The sequence below is a fragment of the Callithrix jacchus genome, chromosome 7 (assembly GCF_049354715.1).
Source record: "Callithrix jacchus isolate 240 chromosome 7, calJac240_pri, whole genome shotgun sequence".
In the NCBI taxonomy this organism is placed as follows: domain Eukaryota; kingdom Metazoa; phylum Chordata; class Mammalia; order Primates; family Cebidae; genus Callithrix; species Callithrix jacchus.
The window spans coordinates 76,222,115-76,244,227 of record NC_133508.1 but is presented as its reverse complement, the minus strand read 5'-3'; the positions used below and the strand labels follow the sequence as shown (position 1 = coordinate 76,244,227).

General features: G+C 51.1%; 1 protein-coding gene across 2 annotated transcripts; it reads left to right on the top strand.

The window, feature by feature from the left end:
- Positions 1 to 6,355: 6,355 nt before the first annotated feature.
- On the top strand, positions 6,356 to 18,541 carry HPCAL4 (hippocalcin like 4). Of its 2 annotated transcripts, none has more exons than XM_002750643.7 (4): positions 6,356 to 6,483; positions 12,860 to 13,029; positions 13,407 to 13,622; positions 14,476 to 18,541. In XM_002750643.7, the coding sequence occupies exons 2-4, from the start codon at positions 12,868 to 12,870 to the stop codon at positions 14,671 to 14,673; spliced, it is 576 nt and encodes a 191-aa protein (XP_002750689.1). In that variant the 5' UTR covers positions 6,356 to 6,483; positions 12,860 to 12,867; the 3' UTR covers positions 14,674 to 18,541. The 2 variants fall into 2 exon arrangements, with proteins under 2 accessions (XP_002750689.1, XP_035106850.1); XM_035250959.3 differs by lacking the exon at positions 6,356 to 6,483 and adding an exon at positions 8,015 to 8,163.
- Positions 18,542 to 22,113: the final 3,572 nt, after the last annotated feature.

Below are 22,113 nucleotides of genomic sequence, written 5' to 3'. Positions count from 1 at the left end.
GCCCCAAGAGGCTGTATGTGAATTGCACTACTGCACTAACTAGGCTTCTTTGCCCTCTGGCTTCCTGTGGGGTTTGGCCAATGGGAGACATAGTAGGAGAACAGCACATGGGAATGGAAGGAGGTCAAGGTATCTTTTTCCACCAACCTTCAATCTCTCTACACCAGGCCATGTGTTGGCAACAATTGTGTTCCTTTACCAAAGGCCACAGCTCTCAGTAAAAAGCTATCTCCTATAACAGCTCTGCCCCCTCCACTTGCCCACTGAGGCCTGGGGGTGGTACTGGATCTCCACTGTTGCTAGCTTCACGGTTGGCAATACCCCGTTGATTTCTCTCAACCATACCATATCTTAACTATGCAAATAATTCCCTCATTGACCTATCTTTAATTATCCCTTTGAGTGCCATCTATTGAGTACAACTTGTATGTGTTCTTATACTGTTTTTCTCCACCAAGCACCTATTCACCCCTTTCTTAGAAGGAACACCTTCCTTGCTTGTGTGGTGGTGGGGCATATGCTTTAGGAGAACTTGACTTGACTTCCCAGTTCTGGGTGTAGGAAAGTGACTGAAGCCTAGCCAATCAGAGTACTGCATACCATACCCCTGTCTTCAGCAACTGACCCTGGGATTAGCAGGGACTCCAAATCAGGCCATAGGGAACCAGCCCAGAACCTTGGCTCCAGTTGGAAAGAGAAGCTCTCTTCTTTACTGTGGGACTCCAACCCAAGAGTATGTTTGCCTGGAGATGCCCGCAGGTATCTTGTCTTTATGTGGATCCTGAGAATTAAGCCAACACTCCAGAGAGCAGAGCTGAGCCCTGGAAAGAGGTCAGGTATTAATTATGTTGTTTAAGCCCTAGAATCCAGCAAGCCCTAAAGTCCAATCCATTTCTGTTTTTTTTTTTTTTTCTTTACTTAAGCCATTACATTCTCTTTTTGCCTAATCCATCGTAGGGTGGATTTTCTGTACCTTGCAACAAGTCATAACTGACAAAGAAATATATCAAAATAATATGTGTTTTCTGCAAGGAAACAAATCAGAAGTCACCTCTAGATAACCTAAGTTTAAAAAATAAATCTGGGAGATGTGGGGTGGCTTACTGACCCAAATGAAAAGCAGAGAAAGCAGATCTTGTAAAGGAAATTTAGCAGAGTGGCCCCTGGGGATTCAGACAACAGTAATGAATAGACAGGGTCATCAGGACACTTTATTTATTCCAATAAAGCAGTGCTAACCATCTACATCCTTGAGTTACTTTACTCAAGATTTCGATTTGCTTGGGGGAGGGAGAGAGAGAGCGCGCGCAAAACACCTGGCCTGATAGTTCCCACCACAACTGTACACAATCGGGCATTATTACCGCAAACTGTAATTCCTCAAAGTAAAATCTCTGCTAAGCACTTTGCATATATTAACTCATTTTAATACTCAGAGTAGCCCTATAAAATAAATACTATTTTTGGTTGTCTGTTTCTTTGTTTTTGAGATGGAGTCTCACTCTGTCACCCAGGCTGGAGTGCAGCGGTGCCATCTTAGCTCACTGCAACCTGGAGCTCCCAGGTTCAAGTGGATTCTCCTGCCTCAGCTTCCCGAGTAGCTGAGATTACAGGTGTGCACCACCAGGCCCGGCTGATTTTTTTTTTTTGAGACGAAGTCTTGCTGTGTTGCCCAGGCTGGACTGCAGCGGTATGATCTCGGCTCACTGCAACCTTCACCTCCCAGGTTCAAGGAATTCTCCTGTCTCAGCCTCCTGAGTAGCTGGGATTACAGGCATGTGCCACCATGCCTGGCTAATTTTTTTGTATTTTTAGTAGAGACAGGGTTTCACCATATTGGCCAGGCTGGTCTCGAACTCTTGACCTGTGATCCACCTGCCTTGGCCTCCCAAAGTACTGGGATTACAGGCATGAGTCACTGCACCCAGCCTGGTATGTTTTTAGTAGAGATGGGATTTCACCACGTTGGCCAGACTGGTCTCAAACTTTTGTCCTCAGGTGATCCACCCTCATTGACCTCCCAAAGTGCTGGGATTACAGGTGCAAGCCTCCGCTCCCAGACAATACTAATATCCCTATTTTACACATAAAGAGACAGAGACACAGAGAGGTAAAGTAATGTGCACGTAGTCACACAGCTGGTAAGTGACAGCAGTGGATGCAAACTCAGGCAACCTGGCTATAAGTCTGTGCACTTACCCCACTATATATATGGCTTCTCCAATAGAGTAAGAGGAAATAGATGTAGGACAGAGAAAACCACAAGGGCCCCTGCAGTTATCACACAAGGAGTTATGGGAAATATCCACTCTCTCTGTAGCATTCTGTTTCGTCTCTTCCTTCCTTCCTTCCTTCCTTCCTTCCTTCCTTCCTTCCTTCCTTTCTTGCTTTCTTTCTTCTCTTCCTTCTCCTCCTTTTTCTGCTTTTCTTCTTCTTCCTTTCTTCCTCCTCCTCCTCCTTTCCAGAAAATAGAGAGATTTCTTATTTGTGAAATTTAAAAAAAGGTCCTGCTTAGTCAATAGTGTAAAAGGAAGGAACCCAACTCTGGTGATCTCACTTTCTCCCATCCACAAAGAAGAGAGTGAACTCTAAGACCTAGGGAAATTCCAGCTGTCACGAGGCTGCACTAGCCACGGCAGAGAAAACCCAGGGAATCAGGAAAGCACTATTCATCATAAAGGCACTGTTCAACACCAAGGAGGAGAGGAATGCTAGCACTTAGGTGAAACAAATTGAAGTGGCCACTGTCTGCAGACCTCTGTCCTCACCCAAACCCTGCTGGGCTCACTTCCCTCCGTGCCTGCTTGTGGGGCCTCCTGCACAGCCATCCTGTCCTGCCATGCAGCTTGATCTTGCCTCATTCTGCAGAGCCTGCTCCTTCAACAACAAGGAACAGGTGTTTGCTGAGACTCCAAGCTTCAGAACAGTAAGGCCATGGCAAAGCCCAAAAACTTAAACCACATTCCTCTGGCTCATAATAATGGAAACCCCAACTCAATTCTGGATGCTACCCCTTCCCAGGAACACAAGTCAGCCAGTGGTTAAGAATGCGGGCTCTGAAGTCAGACCTAGGTTGGAATCCCAGCTCTGTGACTAATAAGCTGTGTTACAATGAACAAGTTGTATACCTTTCTGAGGCTCCATCCTCTGCCATGAAATAAAGTAATGAAACCAGGGCTGAAATTCAGAGCTAAATTGATTGTTAAAACATTAAAGTACGCCCCAGTTGGTTGGTAACCAGTCATAGCCTTTGACTCCTCGCTATGCTCACTTCTCCCTGCCTGCCTCACTGATTCAATAACCTAAGTGTTAACTCTTGGCAGAAGAGAGAGCTACTAAGACCTTGATCTAGCACTAAGGCCAGTATCCGTTCTGATTGGCAAAGCTCATCCTAAATGGAGTGTTAGATATTTTTAATATCATCCCTAGTAGTGGTCTTCTTCTGGATTAAGTAAGATGATGCAGATAAACGACTTGGCAGAGTCTGGTACACAGTGAAACAACTCAGTTAATGTCAGTTGTTATTGCTTTAAACATCAGACTGAAAGGGACAGAGGGCAGGGTCCAGTATCAGGGTCTCAAAGTTAGTATGATGAACAGGTGAAGCTAGATTATGACTGGCAGCTCAGGAACAGTCACATGGCACCAAGATGATTTGTGGGTGAGGCCGTACGGGTAGTCTTGCCTGGGGGATAAGATGGCCAGGAGAAGCCACAGTCTGGCTCCCTTGCAATTCAGGAGGGACCTTTTTTTTTCCCCAAGATGTATCACTCTGTTGCCCAGGCTGGAGTGCAGTGGTGTGATCTCAGCTCACTGCAACCTCCACTTACTGAGTTCAAGTGATTCTCCTGCCTCAGCCTCCAGAGTAGCTAGGATTACAGACATGCACCATGACACCTGGCTAATTCTTTTTGTATTTTTAGTGGAGGCGGAGTTTTGCCATGTTGGCCAGGCTGGTCTTGAACTCCTGACTTCAAGTGATCCACTTGCCTCAGCCACCCAAAGTGCTGGGATTACAGGCTTGAGCCACCACGCCTGGCCCAGGAAGGCTTCTGATTTTCACTACTTCCACTTTACTGTACTGCTGGAAACCCATGTCTTGTTCACCTGAGACAGAGGGACTGCTCCCAGGAGGCTGGACTTTGTCTTTCTAATACCTTGGGGAATCAGAAACAAATATTCCAATCTAAGGTCCTTACCCTTAGGACCTGAAGGAACATAAGAAGAGACAGTATTGTATACTGGCTAGGAGTGTGGGCTCTGAGGCTAGACTGCTGGAGTTCAAATCCCAGCAGTGGAGCTCTCTTTACTAGCAATGCGAACTTGGATCAGTCACTTAACTGCTCTGTGCCTCAATTTCCTCATCTGTTAAGTGGTAGTAATAATCGAGCCTGCCCCCAGAGCTCTTATGGGGAATAAATTAGGTAATACATATGCTAGAATAGCACTTGGCACAAAGTAAGCTCTCAGTACGTATTAGCAATTGTTAAGGGCCTCAGGACTCTAAGTGGAGCAGTCAGATTCATGTCCACGTACTTCCGTCCAAGAGACAGTCTTTCTTCACCCTCCAAGTTGAAAATTTCTCCCTGCTCCTCCGGACCTCCTGTGCCAGCTTCCACATTTAGCAGACTGGGAGGCCCAGAATTAGAAGAGTTTTGCCCATGGTCATAAATGGAATCATCGGCAAAAATGAGACTCAATGTTAGGGTTTCAGATGGCACTTCTAGTAACCCATGCTGACTCTCCCCACTTCTTCATGCCTTGGATTACGGTTACTGTGAGTAAGGGGAGTTCTCGCCCATCTTTGGGTCCCCAAGACCCAGAGCTGAGAAGGTATCAGGAAAGTGAAAGAGTTAGAGCTTCAAACACCTGTCGTTCATGAGTCGTCAACCCATAGAGCCAAAGATGCGTCTCCTGCTAGTGCTGCAGGTTCCTTGGAGCCCTCAGCTCCCTGCTAAGGCCACAGAGAAAAGACATAGTCCGCAGCCACGAGAATGAGAGCAAAACCGTTTCAAGGGGTAACGGGACAGTTCCTAAAGGAAAGGGACGACCACGGGTTCCTCCTCCAGTAAGCCTGGCTCGGACGTTTCTGGGACCAGCTCCAGAAGCCTCTCCCCCACTCGTGGCAGATCAGTCCCCATCCCCCATCGCCCCGCCCACCTCTACCTTCGCGGTGCGGACAAAGCCCCGCCTCTCACCGCTGCTCTTTAGCGTCCGCGCTCGCGTTAAGCCAATCCCCAGCCGCCCGCCCGACTTTTGACAGATCCTTAGAAGTCCCTCCCCCGCACGTGTCCCAACCTGGGGATATCTGCTCCCCTTTTGCCCCCAGTTTGGCCTAAAAGGGTTCCTTCCCACCGCCTCGGGTTGGGGGAGCTCTCAGACGCCGGTGCAGCCCAGGACGCCCAGCCGGGCTCTGGGGAGACCCCCAAGCGCGGGGAGGAGGTGTTCCCGGGGCCCTGAAAGCTTCCAGACCCGCTCAGTATAAACCGCCTCGGGTTCGTGTCAACATCCGAGGCCGGAGACTGGCGGCGGCTGGGGACCCGCTCTGTCTACCGGACGGGAAGACGGGAGGGTGGGGAATGGAGGATCCATGGGTAGGCAGAAGGGTCCTTCTCGGGGAGAAAGCGAGAGGCCTCTTGAGGGTCGGTGAGAAAGGAGGAGGGCCCGTCTGAGAAGGGACCGGAGTGAAGGGGCGGAGGGGTGGCTGGAGGGGACCCAGACTAGCGCGGGGCTAGGCTGGGGACTTCGCCACCCAGACCGCGCTCTCCGCGCGCACAGGACCCTCCTCTCTGCCCCACGGCGTGAGGGAAGTGGGTGCATGGGGAGGGGGGACGCAGAACCGTGGACAGGGTCAGAGCTGCTCACCAACCACCTCCTCCCTTTCCCTCCCAGCTCCTCTGTAGCTCCTCTCTGCCCCCCTCCAATTTCGGGTGGGATATGGGTGGGGGGGGTCTCATCTTGTGACTCATCCCCTCTTCCGCCCCCACCCATGCTGGGGCCCAGGAAAGGAAGCTTAGAGATTCAGCTATGGTTCTCCCGTTTCCATAGCAACGGTGCGGTTGTTTTTGAGAATCCACTTCCATCGTCGACCCTTTTCACCCCAGACTTGTAAACCGGGGGCTGAGCCTCAGGGCAGGGGGTGCAGATGGTGATACAGCCCTCCGGCTTCCCGGCGACTCCGGGAAGGTCAGCGCAGGCAGGCGGGGTGCGCTCCTGCGGCCGGGCCTCCCTGGCCACCCGGTCCCCACCTGAAACCCCGCCTGCCACTCCGCTTCAGAGGAGCCAATAGACGTGCAATCTGCCCGGGATGGGGCGGGGCTTATGCAAATCGTGTCGCCTTTGGGAAGCACATAGTGATACAAGAGCTGGGAGGCGGCTCCGGCGCGGACCTAGGAGAGCACAGCTGCCGGCCCGCCAGCCAGCCTCGGTCCCCACGGCCCGCGGAGGCTCGGAGCCTTCCAGCGACTCTGCGAGCGGCCTCAGGTAATGTGGATGGGACAGCGCTCTCGAGGCAACCCCACCGGGCGGAGGCCCTGGCCCCCTCCCCCTCCTCTCTCTCCTCCCATCATCATGTCCTGCCCCGATTCATCTCCCTGACCCGTGGTTCCGCCTTAGGCGGCAGCGAAAAACCCGCTCGTGAACAGGGGACCCCCATCTCAGTCCAGACCCATGGGTGCAGAAAAGGGGGCAGAGCCACCTCCTTATCCCCAGCTCAGGTGAGAACAACCATTGCCCTGGCCCCCAGCATGCACGCGCACACACACACATACACAGATGAACACACACATCTGGGGGTGTGGTGGCACTAGTGCTAGCTAGAGGCGCTGGTCACCCTCCCTCCCGTTTGGATATGGGTTGTCTGCCCAGCCCTATGGCAAGCTCCCACCTCCACAGATAGCCCCCAGCCACCTCTCATCAGGGAGCCTTTGCCATCAAAGACAGCCTCCCTCTCTGCAGAGCGCTCCGTCCTCCTTGTCTCCTGACACTGTCCCCAGTTCCCACTCCTCAAGCTGACAGAGCCCACAGCATACCTGAGGGAGAAACGATCCACCCCCTTTCCCCAGTTTTCCTCCTGACATCCAGCCTTAGCAGCCCTCCCCAATGGCCCCCAGTGCTAGGCAGAGACCCCATATTTGGCATCTCTTGCCCTGGCAGGTGGATGAACCAAGGACACCACCCCGAGTAGACCACCCATACCCTGTCAGTCCAGTTGCTGCCAAGGCCCCAACCTTCACACCTCCTCCCTCCCTGCTCACAGCCAGGCACCAAGTCCTCTCATTCTGCCTGTCAAATGTCTTTCTAATTTGTATGACTATTTTGCTCCCTTTCTCCCATCTTCCTGCTGCTCCATGGGAATCCTGCCAAAGTGCCATGTGGGCTGTAGTGTTCCTGGCCCTAAAGTGGACTGCACATGAAGGGCAGTTGAGCTGGGTTCAAATCTTGCACAGCCAAAGTTTGACTTTGCCCAAGTCACTCCTCTCTGATCCTTCATGCAATGAGGAGGGGTATAGGAGAGAGGGTAGACTGGGTGAGATGAGCTTGAAAAGTCTTCCAGCACTAAGACACTCTGGTTCTATGGCTGATTATGGAAAAACAGGACCCTGAACCAAGAGGACATTAAAGAGAGGAGGCTTGGGTGGGGGCAGTGTGCTTTAGAACTCACTGAAGGCACATTCCTTCTTACCTAGGCCTAGGTACAGGCTACCTCCTCCCACACACTCTCTAGGCCCCTTCTATTGAATGGAGCTCCTCCTAGACCACCAGCCCATTCCAACATGGACAGCTCCAAATTGAAGGTAGCCAGCAGGACTTACTCTTGGTTTGTCATCCCCTGCCTCTCATTAAGGAGAGGGAAAAGACCTGACTGCTGCTGCTATTGCTGCTGCTTGGGAAAGAGCAAAGGGAGGAAAGGAAAGAGAAAATCTCCTGACCAGGGAGCTGTTGTCACTATGGCAACCGCCTCAGCACCGGCTCCTCTGAAGCTGGGTGAGGGTGTGGGATTACTGCTTCCTTCAGTCCCTCCCATTCAAAGCCACAGCCACCTCTCCATTCAAAGCCCACAGCGCTGAGCCCTCTTGAAGAAACCTCTGGGCACACTAGGGCAGTGATTTTGTGTATGGGGCAGTCCCAGCTCCTTCACAGCTGGAGGACATCCCTCAAGAGGTAAGCAGAGGAGCCTGCCCATGTTTAGCAGGGCCACAGCTCCGGTAGAACATGTCCTCAGCTGGGTTCTGGCCTTAGCTTTGCTGCTGATGGGCTGTAGTTGACCTTGAGTGAACCCCTCCCTTCCCTAGGTCTGGGTTCTATTGTCTCTGAAGTGGGTGTGATAGCAGGAGAAAGCAGATAAACAAAAAGGCCTGACATAGATCCGGGAAGGAAGAAGGGGGTTCTGCTCCTCTTATGTAATCCACCAAGAGACATTCATTGAACATCACTGTATCCTAGGCATTGCCACTATGTCTCCACAGGGCAGTTCTGGGCAGGCACAGAAGGAAGAGTGGGAACCAGTGTAGGGGAGCTATAGAGAGAAAAACCCCTGCTCTTACGGGTCCCAGACCCAGTGAGGACTAAGCACTCACTGGGAGAAGTGGGTGTATAGAGAAAAGTACTTTTATTTTCCCCATGGGAAGAATAAACTTGTCTCATGCTTCAACCTTCTCAAAAGTGGACTGGGGCATATTGGAGGGGATTAACTGCTTGCCATTGAGCAAAAAGGTCTGGAGAATTTTTTTCTGACTCAGGCAGGGGTTTAATGCAAAGGCCTTTCTCAAATCAGGCTGCCCAGGAATTCTGCAGCACAGAGGGCTCTGAAGTCTACATGCCTGTGGTGGACCGACTATGGCCAAAGCGCTGAGCCCAGGCTGCTGACTCTCCACTATCCAGACTAGAAAAGGCTGATCATAAGGAAGCAGGCCTCAGCCAGGCCCTGCTGACTGATTATAGCCCAGGAGAGAAGCAATGATGTTAGGGAAGAGGAAAATAGCTTAGCAGATAGGTGAGGCATGTCTGGCTGTGAGAAGCCTGGCTTGAGAGGAGTGTGCAGTGGTGAGGTGAATAATAAGAGCTGAGGCTAGATAGGTAGGCACCTCGAGACCAGATTCTAGAGGATTCTAAAGTTTCAGGGGCCCTATGGCATGGCCACTTCTAGCCTATATTGTACCTCTGGTGGGGAAAAGCTATTTCCTCCTAACAGAGGAACCAAAAGAAAGGCACTTCCTGTGAGTCAGGGAAGACCATGAGCATGAGCATAGCTTGATTTCAGCCCCCTCCGCTGTGTCCCTAGCTATGGACATAATGAAGGTACCAAGAGCACTTCAAAATAAGAAACAACAAGACTCTATGGCAAGTTAGACCTAGGGCAAAGGGAAGGGAAGAAAAGGAAGGTAACTAAGATTGTGTTTTCCACATCCCGGGAATGAGAAGGAAAAGGAATGGGCAGCAGAGACACTAACCATCCCAGATTGGGAGTGAGTCTGGCCATAAATTTGCTGGGTCTGAGGTGTTGTGGGCACCCCTAGGAGTAGCTACCTCCTTTGGTGTCAGAGATTGTGACCCTACCCCAGATGGTTCCACTGGGGTGAAAAGGGAGATCAGAACTCTGATTTTTCCAGAGGGCAGATGTAGGTAGAGAAGGTCGATGCTGAAAAAGAGTTTCTGTGATTTGGAGAAGGTGGTCCAGGCAGGTGGCACAGTCTGCCTGAGTGCTCATCTGGGCCCTCCCACTGACCTGCTGTGTAATCCTGAGCCAGTTTTCTCCTGTCTCTCTGTTTCCATTTCCATTGAAATAAGGGGATGATCTTTTTTTTTTTTTTTTTTTTTTTTTTTTTAAGATGGAGTCTTGCTCTGTTGCCAGGCTGGAGTGCAGTGGCATGAACTCGGCTCACTGTAACCTCTGCCTGGGTTCAAGCGGGTTCAAATGAGTCTCCTGCCTCAGCCTCCTGAGTAGCCGGCACTACAGGTGCACACCAACATGCCCAGATAATTTTTTATATTTTTAGTAGAGACAGGGTTTCACCCTGTTGGCCAGGATGGTCTTGATTTTCTTGACCTCATGATCTGCCTGCCTCGGCCTCCCAAATTGCTGGAATTACAGGCGTGAGCCACCACACCTAGCCTTATAAGGGGATGATCTTAAAGGACACTGCCATTTTTGACCTTCTTTTCTTAATTTTTTATTTACTTTATTTTTTTTGAGACAGGGTCTTGATATGTTGCCCAGGCTGGAGTGCAGTGGCTCAATCATGACTTACTGCAACCTCAACCTCCTGGGCTCAAGTGACCCTCCCACCTCAGCCTCTGAGTAGCTGGGACTACAGGCACGAGCCACCATGTCTGGCTAATTTTTAAATTTTATGTAGAAACGGGGTCTCATTGTCTTGCCCAGGCTCAGCTTAGACCTTCTGATGATCTAGCAGTAGAGAGAATGAGGAGAAATAAAGGAAGAAGCATAGTCTGGGTCTGAGACCCAGTAAGAGCAGGGAACAGGTAGGACTGCAGGAGATGGAGAACTGTGGAGAAGGCAGCACAGAGCAGGGAGGAGAAAAGAGGCATAAGGTGAGAGCCACACAGACACTGTGACACACACACAGAGACGTGTGCGCTCTGACAGATTTGCAGCCTCAGGCATTGACATGCTCCCACACAGACCCAGCCCCTCATGCATCTCCCAGGCGCATCCTACGGAAGACAGTGGGAGAGGTTCTGCCTGCCTCCATCAGATACCTCTGCCTCTGGCCTCTCCAGCTTCCTTGACTACACCCTCAGCCTTCAGAGTCCTCTGGATTTGGGAGAAGGGTGGGGCCTGCCTCCTTTTGCCTATGGATGTTCCAGAGGCATCCTTGCCTCTGGCCCCAGTGTTGCCACTGTCTGCACAGCCTCAGGTTCCTGAAGATGGCATGCTCCCCCTCCCTGGCTTTTCCTGAAGGCATACAGTTCCTCATCCTCTGGGAGTGGGGAAGCATGTTGCTACAGTTCCTTGGTCTTCCTTATGGCCCAGTGGAGGAATCTGAGGTTCAGAGATGACCTGTAACTAGCCTGAGGTCAGCCCAGCAAAGGGGAGTGGGAAGGAATGGACCAACCTCAGATTTGCCGTTAAGTATTTTCCCAGCAGTAAGCATTAGAAGCCCACTGGCAGAGACTGGGCTATGGGAGTGGAATTCCTTCTGCCAGACCAAGGACTTTCTTTTCCAGAGTATCTCGAGGACAGGCTGCCCTGGGGTGGGAGCCTGACCCTCCTGACTCTAGGCAGGTTAGAGGCACCTCCCAGGCCATGTCCTGGGAAACCCAGACTTTGCAGGGACATTCCTCCCAGGGAGGTCAGACAGCAGTGTCCACCCTGCCTTCACGGTCTGGCCAGGCTTCCTGGGGAGGGCTTGTACCTCTTCAAATATGTTTCCTGGCACAGGCCTCTTACGGGCTCACATTCCCACTAGGGAATAACTCTTGATCCTTCCCAAACCTGCTTCTCAGCAACAACTCTTCTATCCACTGAGCCTCAGATCTGAGCCTCTGCCTCAACTCCTCTTACTCCCACATCCAATCAATTGCAAAGTCCTGCCAGTGCCCTTCTTAACGTCTCAGCCCATCCATGTCTGTCCATGAGCCTTACCCTAGCAGCATCTTCTCCCACCTGAACTGTGTTGCAGGCCCCTCCCTGCTCTACCTGCCTGCCCCCGTCTCAGGTCATCTTGCATGCTGTGGCCAAAGGAAAAAGTCTTTTTTTTCTTTTTTGAGACAGTGCCCTTATTTATCACCTAGGCTATAGCACAGTGGTGCCATGTCAGCTCACTGCAACCCCTGCCTCCCAGGCTCAAGTGATCCTTCCACCTTAGCCTCCCAAGTAGCTGGGACTACAGGCATGCACCATCACACTCAGCAACTTTTTAAATTCTTTGTAGAGAGTAGGTCTCACTGTATTGCCCAGACTGGTCTCAAACTCCTGACCTGAAGCTGTCCTCTCGTCTCGGCCTCCCAAAGTACTGGGATTACAGGCATGAAATATGGTGCCTGGCCTGGAAAAATTATAAAACACACACCTTCTCTTAGGTCCCCAGTGCCTCGTTCAGGATTGGGCATATCATAAGCATTCTGTAAATGTTGTGGAATGAATGCAATCTTCCCAGCCCTTGCTTTAAAAAAATCCCAGGAGCGTCTGTTCCCTGCAGGTGACGTCCAGATTTCTTGGCATGGATTGGAGGCCCTTTGGAACCAACCATCTGCCTCTTTGACCCAGTTACAAGTTATTGAAGGTTGGCTCATGTCTGCTTTGTCTCCATCACTGGCACAAGGCTTAGCCCACAGTCAGCCTCAATAAATGCTTAGCGAATGAATGGGTTAATGAGAAGCCAAATGTCAGTAGAGGATTTCTATTTGTCCAGAAGAAAGAGGGGGAGAGAAGCTCCCTGCTGGGGTGGCCCAAGAAAGCCTTGAGGAAAAAATTGGGAGACAGTGCCAGGGGGACACACAAGGAACCTGCCTCGCATCCCTTCTCAGGAGAGAAGACTGCCAAGGAGGGTGGGGGCTGACTACAGAAAGCCCTAAATAGCAAGGAGAGGAGTCAAGGCCTTAGTTTTCGGGCATGAGAGCCATCGAGGTGTGAGCAGGAGGGGAGAGGATGAAGACTGTGGAGTGCTGCAAGGTCAGTGAGGAGGTGAGCTGAGGCCTGGGAGGCGGGAGACCCCGGGGCCAGGAGAGGAAACCTTCCTGAGCGCAGGTGTTGTGAGAGGAGGCCCCATTATGGGGGAGTGTCATGAGGGAAGGAACCTGCAGCCTCACCTTGTGTGTGGCAGGGGAGGGGGCAGCTGTGGTTGAGGCAGGGCCTTGCCCTGGACCCAGTTGGAGAGAGCCCTCTGTCCCGCAGGCCCTGCCATGGGGAAGACCAACAGTAAGCTGGCCCCTGAGGTGCTGGAGGACCTGGTTCAGAACACTGAGTTCAGCGAGCAGGAGCTGAAGCAGTGGTACAAGGGCTTCCTGAAGGACTGCCCCAGTGGCATCCTCAACCTGGAGGAGTTCCAGCAGCTCTACATCAAGGTGGGCGGCCCCCGCCTGGGGTCGGGGGAGCCAGGTACCCGGGGTGAGGAAGGCGAGGCACCAGGGTGGAGGATGAGGTGAAGCATCCGGATTGGGAGGAGGTGGAAGGGGGAGAGAGGCACCTGGGGTGGGAGGGGGATGAGGCACCAGGGGTGGGAGGAGGTGAGGTACCCGGGGTAGGAGGAGGTGAGGGCACCCTGGGGTGGGAGGAGGTGAGGGCACCCGGGGTAGGGGGTAGGCGAGGCACCCGGGGTAGCAGAAGGTGAGGCACCCGGGGTCGGGGTGGGCAAGGCACCTGGGATGCGGAGGAGGTTCCCTGGGGTGGGGGAGCCGGGGGAGGCTGTCGCTGTGCCCTAAGTCGCCACACACCCCCTCAGTTCTTCCCCTACGGCGACGCCTCCAAGTTCGCGCAGCACGCTTTCCGCACCTTCGACAAGAACGGCGACGGCACCATCGACTTCCGGGAGTTCATCTGCGCCTTGTCGGTCACCTCCCGCGGCAGCTTCGAGCAGAAGCTCAACTGGGCCTTTGAGATGTACGACCTGGACGGCGACGGGCGCATCACGCGCCTGGAGATGCTGGAGATCATCGAGGTGCGGGGCCGCGCGGGCGCCTCTGTCCCCTAGGCCAGCGCTTCGCTTCGCCTCCCGGGCCCCGCCTCCGCGCTGCTCTCGGGCCTCGGGGCCTCCCCGCTGCTCCCCAGCCTCCGATCCCGCCTCCTACCATCCCGCGGCCGACCGCAGGTCGGGGCTCAATGCTTGCAGTCTAGGGAGTATGACCTCATGGCTGATGTTTTCAGCTCATCTGTCAGTAGGCAGGAATTGAGCGCCGGCCAGTTCCTGCTTTCATGGGGCATTCCTTCTAGTGAGAAATTTTTAAAAAAATAAATGAATGAAGACATCGACGTCAGGCCGTAGGTGCTATGAGGAAGATACACTAAGCAAAGCGTGGGGAGAGAGCTGGTGGAGAAGTGATTTTATATAAGGTGGGAAGTTAGAAGCAGCCTGAACAGGGTGAGGCCATTACTGCTAGATGTCTGGGGGAGAGCGTTCCATGCTGAGGGGCAATTAAAGCAGGTCGACCTTTCTTTGCAGAGTTCAAGGAGAGTGGGAGAGCCCTGAGAGGGGAGAGTGATAGGAAGGTGGTCAGAGGGGGGGCCAGGAGCCCCATCAGTCAGCTCTCTTAGTTAGGAAACTTTCATGGAGGTGGGCTTTTGGCATGTTTCATCTACATAAACATTAGTTTAAATGAAAAATGAGTTCCTCATCAAATATCCAGTCTTAATGACTGCATATACCTTCCAGTATCCTCACCACCCTGCAGTATTCTCCCTGCCAGATCCCCTTCCTTCACCCCCTGCTTTTCAGGGCCCCTTGTGGGTGTTCACACCTCCCTCCTTCTCCAGGTCCTTTGTGAGTGTTCACACCTCTCTCCTTCCCTCGCCAGGCGATCTACAAGATGGTGGGCACCGTGATCATGATGCGCATGAACCAGGACGGGCTCACACCCCAGCAGCGTGTGGACAAGATCTTCAAGAAGATGGACCAGGATAAGGACGACCAGATTACGTTGGAGGAGTTCAAGGAGGCAGCCAAGAGTGACCCATCCATTGTGTTGCTGCTGCAGTGTGACATGCAGAAGTAGAGGCTGGTGAGGGGCAGGGTCCTTGGCCAGAAGGGGCATGGCTGTCTCCAGACCTGATGATCTCCCTGGCTGGCCTCCCAGGGGGAGGGACACTCCAGCCAGCCCCACTCTCTGGCCCACCGAATCCCCTCCCCAAGCCCTTCCTCCCCTCCATCAAGATCCTTGAGGGATCACCTCACCCTGCAAAAGAGACAGGTCCTCTGGTATCCTGTCTTCTAGCTCCACCTCCCACTTGGCACAGAACCAACATCCATTGGGCATAGGGAAGTTGGCTTTTGCTCCAGGAGGTGAGGTTAAGGAGTTGGGGGGCTAGGGTTCTGGTTCAGAATCCTCTTGATCCTAGGATTGTGCTTTATAAATGTGGTCCCACTGTTCTGTCACAGGGCCAAATTGGGTCTGTCCATTCCTGAGGCTCCAGATCCCATAAAGGTGGTCTCTTCCCTGTCCCTTCTACTCTACCTGGCCCTTCCAGCCCCAGCCTTTGGAGTTTTCATTCAGTCCTTTCTTCAGCTAATGATTATTGAGCACCTGTTCAATGCTAGGCACCTCCAGGTGCTAAGGATGGTCATTTACAGGACACATCCAGAAGCTCATAGGGTTGTGAGGCAAACTTGCTGCGGTCAGGGTCTCAGCTGAGCAGAAGGTGCTGGAAGGCTTGTTAGTCTGGGAGGAGCTATTTCATCTTCCAGCTCAGCTCCACACAAAGCTGCAGAAGGATAAAATGAAAAGTATTTGAAAGTTGAGGAGCCACGTGAGTGAAACTTTTAAGAAAAATGAAATTTATGTAATGCTTATTTTTTTAGTACCCTTTAAAGAAGCTAAAGTCATGTATTGTTTTACAAGGTTAAAATATACTCTATATTACTTGGTTTCTTATAAAATGTTAAATGAATAGAGAAAATAGTAATTTTCAAGAGAAAAAACTGAGAAAAAAGGGAGACAATACCATGACATTTACCAGATAACACCTTTTCCAACTAAGTCCTGAGCTGCTACTCTCAGCAGTTTTTGCTGATTCAGCTCTTCCTCTTTATCGCCTTTTTCAATTCAGCAAGCAACTTTCTATGACTTACTTACTCAGGTCGGGTGCTGACTTCAGAGACAGAAAAAAACAAGGTTTGCAAACAGTGAGACAAGTGTATATTCTTTATCTTGATAGTTCGTTTCTGGATTTGGCTTAGTTTCAGAACTGGATGTGTTTCTTCACTGCCACAGAATCAGAAGGAGCTAGAAGAAAAGGCTCACCTGGCCAGTTTAGGCACTGGGACCAAATTTACGGACCAAATGCCTAAAAATGTGCCGGGCATGCTCCTTTCCGAAAGGATTTTTCTAACCCCTAATCTTAGATCCCCCAGGTAGTTCATCACCTTCCAAGTGCGCTGGCTCTGCTTTCCAATGCCTGCTTTCCAATTTTGGATCCATGAGCTATACAGATGCATGCTTTGACTGCCAGAAAAATTAATCTTGCTTCTTCATCAGATCTTTCACTTGACTTTCTCCTGTACTTGTGATCAGAAATTAGCTTTGACATGCAGTGACAGTTGATTTCCTCTTGAACTGCTGGTGAAAACAGTCTAGTACACAGGTGCTGTCAGCCCAGGGTGGGAGTAGGAAATGATTGCTGAGCCCAGGGTGGGGGAATTACATCTGCAGGAAAGAGATGCAGCATGCTCCTCATTCCTGAGTGCTCACCTGTCCTGCTTCTTTGCAGGTAAAAATTCTGGGAGATGCTGACCAATAGAGCTTGGCCCCAAGCTCTACTGGGCCCTTGGAGGTAGCAAGTCACTGGGTTGCCACCCTTTTTCTATCCTCTTGCTCATGGCCAGCCATGTGGTAAGGCTGGGAACTTCACATCCTCAAGCAGGAACTAGCAGTCGTTTATCCAGCAGTGCCTCAAGGTTGTAGCATTGCTCCCAGGAGCTGGCCATTAGGTGTGTCTTGTGTGTTCAGTCAGTACCACAAACACATAGATGTTCACCAACCTGGCTCAGCTGGGACCCAAATCTTTTGGTGAAAAGCTTTTCACTAAGTAGTGTTCCTTCCCTGCAAACGTCGAATCTAGCCTAACTCACAGTCACAGAGAATTTCATGGCTTTCAAAGGCTTGCCATCTGCCCCATCTCATTCTATACTCACAGCCCATTGAGGTGGGGATTTTCATTTCTTTTCTCTAGACTTGGAAGCTGAGATTCAGAGAGGAAGAGTTCCTTGTGCAAGATCACATAGTCAGGTGACACAGACTGGAACCCTAGGCTCTAAGATGATTTCTTCTTTTCAGAGTCTCTTCCCTGTCCATTTCTGTGACTGAGCTGTGCACAGGTTGACAGCAGGCCAAGCTACATGGGTTTTCATCCTCTATAGGCTTCCTGTTAAGAAATTTCTGCAGTTATGGTCTTCCCCAAAAAATAGAAGCTTGGTTGAAGTCCCCACATTTTCATGCACCCTGTGTTCTGCTTCTGGCAGCTGTGCTAACAGCTCAGTGCTGCCCTGGGAGACCTCTGACTTGGAACCCTCAAAGGATCCTACATTGTCTAAACCACCATCATCTTCCCTAAGAGAATTGTTTTTGTTTTTTCCAAGCTGGTGGGCAAGTCCCACCCATGAAGGCATATTTGATTACTCCAGGCTTCTGGACACACATACCCATGGGTGATTTTTGCTGGTCAGGCCTAATATTCTCAGACAGCCCAGCATTGTGAACACACAATGCCAGGCCAGGAACTGGGACCACCATCTTGCTGATGGGAGGAACCACAGGTGGGCCAGGCCTTGCTCCCACATACTCCTGGGTGTCCCAGGGACTGTGTGCTCAGGAGCCCTGTGGTAGAGCACCGGCCCTGCCTTGAGAAGAGACACAGGTCTCCCATCCCTGCACCAGCTGAGAGAGACTTGCCACAAAGCACAAGGCTAACAGAGAGATTTATGTATGACTTGCACAGACACAAAAATATACAGACAATCAAAACACTAATATATCCAAACTCTCCTTTGAAATTCCAATCTTCTTGAAATTACTCTGTCAATTGCAAGGTCTCAAAATATGCCTTCTCATTCATCCTTTTGGGCTAATTGATGAGCACCTTATTCCTTATCTTTAAAAATTATCAGCAAGGGCTACTTCCGATGGCCACTCTAGTCCTTTCAGTTGTAGTCAGGATTATTTAACCTAGGTTTACATCAAAAGTCAAGAAAAAGTTAGTTCATAAATAAAGGCACTAAATCCTTTTCTGACAATGACAGCGTTCCTAGAGGTAGAAATTTGCCTTGCTGCAGAGAGAGAAGGAATGGGTGGGATGGGGGAAAGAAAAGAAAGAGAGAGAATAAGAGAAGACCCTGGGGTCTCCAGGCAGGGTAGTAAGCTGACACTGTAAATATTTTTTACACAAAAATTTATTAAAACAACAAATATTTCCTCAAGATCCACCCTGGGTGAGGCTTTGAGCTGACTTTAAAGATCATTGTGGGGTCAAGAATTTCTTACATGTTCTATTCATCATTCTTGAAAAAAGAAATAATTCAAGCCTAGTGATTAAAAAGTCTTAGAAAAATATGGGATTTTCCTGAAATTTTCAGGGTTTTCTTTTTACCTTTGCCAGAGTGTGGGAGCAGGACTGGGCTTCCCACGGTGTATTAGCCCTTCCTGCTTGGTGGAGGCTGGTCAGACCCAGGGCTTTCAGGCAGCAGGAGAGAGGAGGCTTGGGGAACAGGGGGTCTGGGTGGCAGGGAAGGAGTCCAGCTCCAGTGTAGCACCCTGTGCCCTCCAGATGTGCTGCTCTGGCTGTGCCCTCGGTAATTGCCCTCAATGCTCAACACTGTGCTGTGTGGTGTGTTTCTTTCCCCACTGACAGTGAATAAAAGGTGCGACTGTGCTGAGGGCTCCTGCTCTTCTCTAAGCTGTGACAGGATTGGGGTGGGGAGGAAGAGAGAGGCCTGGGAGCTCACTCAGTGAGGGACCAAGGTCCTTGTTCTAGCAAGGACTCTGGGAACATGGCATGAGACTCACTCGAGGTAGTTCAAATAAATGCGGGAGCAGATTATAAGAGACTCTAAAGACGGAAAATCAAGAATGGCTGAACCTCAAGAGAACTGGACCTGGCAACTGGGCCTATCCCTTACCAACTCTGGGCCTTGCAGCCTCTCATCCCCTGGCCAATATTTGCATCCGTGCCCCTTTCCTGGGCTTCTCTTCACACTTCTTTGGTTTTGTTGCACATAGTGGCTGAATCTCCAACTTGGTATCAAGACTCACCAGTGACTGACAACTCCCCTCTGTGCCTCTTAGTTCCAATTCACGCAAGCAAAAGGATCTGATTGGTTTGGCTTAGCTTTGGGCGGGATCCCTTAGGTCAGGTGTTCTCCAACGGTCCAATCATCTGTGGCCAGACTGGACACGGATATGTGAGCAATTCCCTCAGAAGGAAGCTAATGGTGGCAGACACTGGGACTTAGTTTCCCCCTCTGTCTAGTGAAAGGCCTCAGAAGAGCCCAAATGAGAGGATAGTGGCCAGAGGGAAGAAAGGCCAAGAGCCAGGGTTTATAGTCCGTCCATATGGCGCCCTTTGTATGACTTAGGAAAAAGCTACCCTCTGAGAGGAAGCAGCACCGTTAAGTACGCAGCTGGTCAGTGGATGGCGCCTTTGGGCTAATGAGGAAAATATGACCCCTCTTCCCAGTGAAAACAGTCCTGTCATATTAGGGTGCACAGCTTCGCAAGAGGACCATATGCTGCATTTCAGCTTCTGCCTCTCCTGCTGCTCCTGGGTCTTTGAATAGTGCATAACCTGTTTCACCGTTCACAGGAGCCCAGCCAGAGCCCTGAGATCTCCCCCTGTAAAATATGGTCAAGGGTTCGGATGGGAGTTGGTGGTGAAGCATAAAGCATAAGAGGCTCCTTAGGAAATGGGGGCCATTCAGGACGGCTCAGTGCAGGATGCAGGATGGAAAAGTGAGAGGAAGAAAAAGGCTTTTGAGGATGAATGTCCCCCAACAGCCAGAGAAGCACTGTTCCCTTCAGAAAGTTGGAAAGTTGGGGGCAGTGGGGGCTGGAACTGCCTGCCTCCTCCTGAAACGCTCAATTGCTTCTTCAAGGTTTCCCTCAAGGACGCTTGGAGGTGCCCAGCTCCCTTGGCAGGAAGCAATTAGGACAGAGGAAGGAGTCTGACCTGGCCTCGGGGCAACCATAAACCTAAGGAGGTGACTCAGAAGCCTGAGAACCTGGGGCTGCTATTCTCGGCTGAGGCCATGCTGAGGGATGGGAAGTTCTGCCCCTTCCACCTTGGGCACACAGCTCCTGGGTTGCCTCCTCCCACAAACCACCCACTCAGGCTCCCACAATCTCTATCCCAGCCAAGTTAGTCCACCTCCTACTTTCAACCTTGCCCTCTGCCCCATCTAGCTGCCACTAAGAAGCCAGAGTGATCTTCCTAAAGCACAGATCCGACCCTGTCAGCTTTTCAAAGGCTCCCTCAGCCCTCTGTGTGACCTTCTCCTTGAATGTCCCTCCAGGTCCTGCATGATCTGGCACCAGCCGGCCTCAAAAGGCTTTTCTCTCTCTCACTTTCCTGTCCTGAACCCTGCAATGAGCCATCTTGAATGGCCCCGTTTTCTAAAGGGTCTCTTATGCTTTTGTGCTGTGCACAGCCATTGCTCCTCCCTGGGCTACCCATTCCGATCACAATTATCTCCCCCGCTATGAAGCCCTCCCAACCCTCAGACAATTGGCCCTTCACTCTACACAGTCCTTCACAGTCAACAAACCCTTCCCATGTGATCTGCTCTCGGCTCAAGCACACATTTAAGTCTCCTTTTTATTTTTTTAAAGATAAGAAAAGAAAGGCCCAGAGAATGGTCAAGCTGCCACTTGAACTCAGGTCTCCTAACATCAAAGCCACTGCTTAGTTTGCCTCCTCAGGCACGGGAGTGAATCAAAGTCAGAATGTGAAAAGAGAGTTAAAAAAAAACATGAGCTCGGAGCCTCAGAGGAGGAAGCATCTTGCCTGATTTTGGGGAGGTGGGAAACAGGTAAAGAGCAAAGGGCAGCCCTGGCTTCATGGAGGAGGTGGCATCTGCCCGAGGTCTTACTAAACATTAGCCAACAGGGCCAGGCATACTGGAGCAGGGCTGTCCAAGGGAGCAGCCAGGTGTGGGGATCCTGGAGTCGTGCCCTAGGGGGTCTGTTCCCAGCTTATTCATCTGAAGAAGTGCTGGACCTGGAGGCAAAGTGCTGGCTGAAGTCCAAAAACCCTGAGCCTGGGAAGCCCTGCACCCCGCCAGCTATTAGCGAGTGACAGACAAGCCAGAGAGGATGGCCAGAAGCCTGGAAGGGTGGCAAGGGTGGAAAGAACAGTTGAGGATCAAGTTCTCTAATCCTTCCAAAGAAGGATCTGGGAAAAGTTTTTTTGTTTTTTGGTTTTTTTTTTTAAATGGAGTCTCACTCTGTTGCCCAGGCTAGAGTGCAGTGGCATCATCTCGGATCACTGCAACCTCTGCCTCCTGTGTTCAAGTGATTCCCCTGCCTCAGCCTCCTGAGTAGCTGGGATTACAGGCACACACCACCATGCCTGGCTATTTTGTGTATTTTTAGTAGAGACAGGGTTTCACCATGTTGGTCAGGCTCATCTTGAACTCCTGACCTCGTGATCTGCCAGCCTCAGCCTCCCAAAGTGCTGGGATTACAGGCATAAGCCACTGCACCCATCCTGGGAAAAGTTCTTAAAGAGACTGACCCAGGAATCTGGGCAGGATTCTTCGATGGCAAGGAACAGGGTCTATTCATGGCAGGTTGAGTAATGGGAAATGGATTAACTGGGACTTTTGGTTGCAAGTGAACAAAATCCAACTCACACAAGCTTAAGCAAAAAGGGAGGTACATTGGCTCATGTAATTGGGAAGTTCAGGCATGGCTGGGTCCAGAGACTCAGTTGCATCCTCTCTCCCTCCCTCCTTCTGCTTCTCTCTCCGTGGCACCATTGCCCTTCCAGATGTGCTTCTTCCATGTTCTTTCACCAGCCAGGTGGGTTCCCAGCTCACATTGCCCCAGATTAACAACCTCAGAGAAAAAGAGCCAAATTTCCTGGCATCCCTAAATAAGAGTAAAGAGTGTCTTAGCTGCGGTCAGTGCTCTGCAATTGGTCAGGTCTCAGTCACATCCCTATGTCTTGACCAGAGAAAGAGAGGCTGGGAACAGTCGTTAATCAAGCAAAACCACCAACTTTCCTTTTGGGGGCATTTGTTGAAACAATGTGGAGAATCTCATGAAAGTGTAGAGATGGGCACCATAGCCAGTCCTTAGCTAGAACTTAGGAAGCTGTCAGGACCAGAGGTGACCCCCTCTCAGGGCAGCATGGTTTCTCTCATGTGCTGCTCTCTGCACATCCTTTCCCATCTTGATCTGCTCCTCAGTCATTCTGCTCCCAGAGAGTTTCCACCTGCTCTGAGCTTT

Excerpts from the sequence above, each read along its gene's own strand:
- HPCAL4 (XM_002750643.7), top strand. The coding sequence starts at position 12,868 with ATGGGGAAGACCAACAGTAAGCTGGCCCCTGAGGTGCTGGAGGACCTG. Across the intron at positions 13,030-13,406 it reads TCCAGCAGCTCTACATCAAG|TTCTTCCCCTACGGCGACGC; the intron begins GTGGGCGGCCCC and ends ACACCCCCTCAG. Across the intron at positions 13,623-14,475 it reads AGATGCTGGAGATCATCGAG|GCGATCTACAAGATGGTGGG; the intron begins GTGCGGGGCCGC and ends TTCCCTCGCCAG.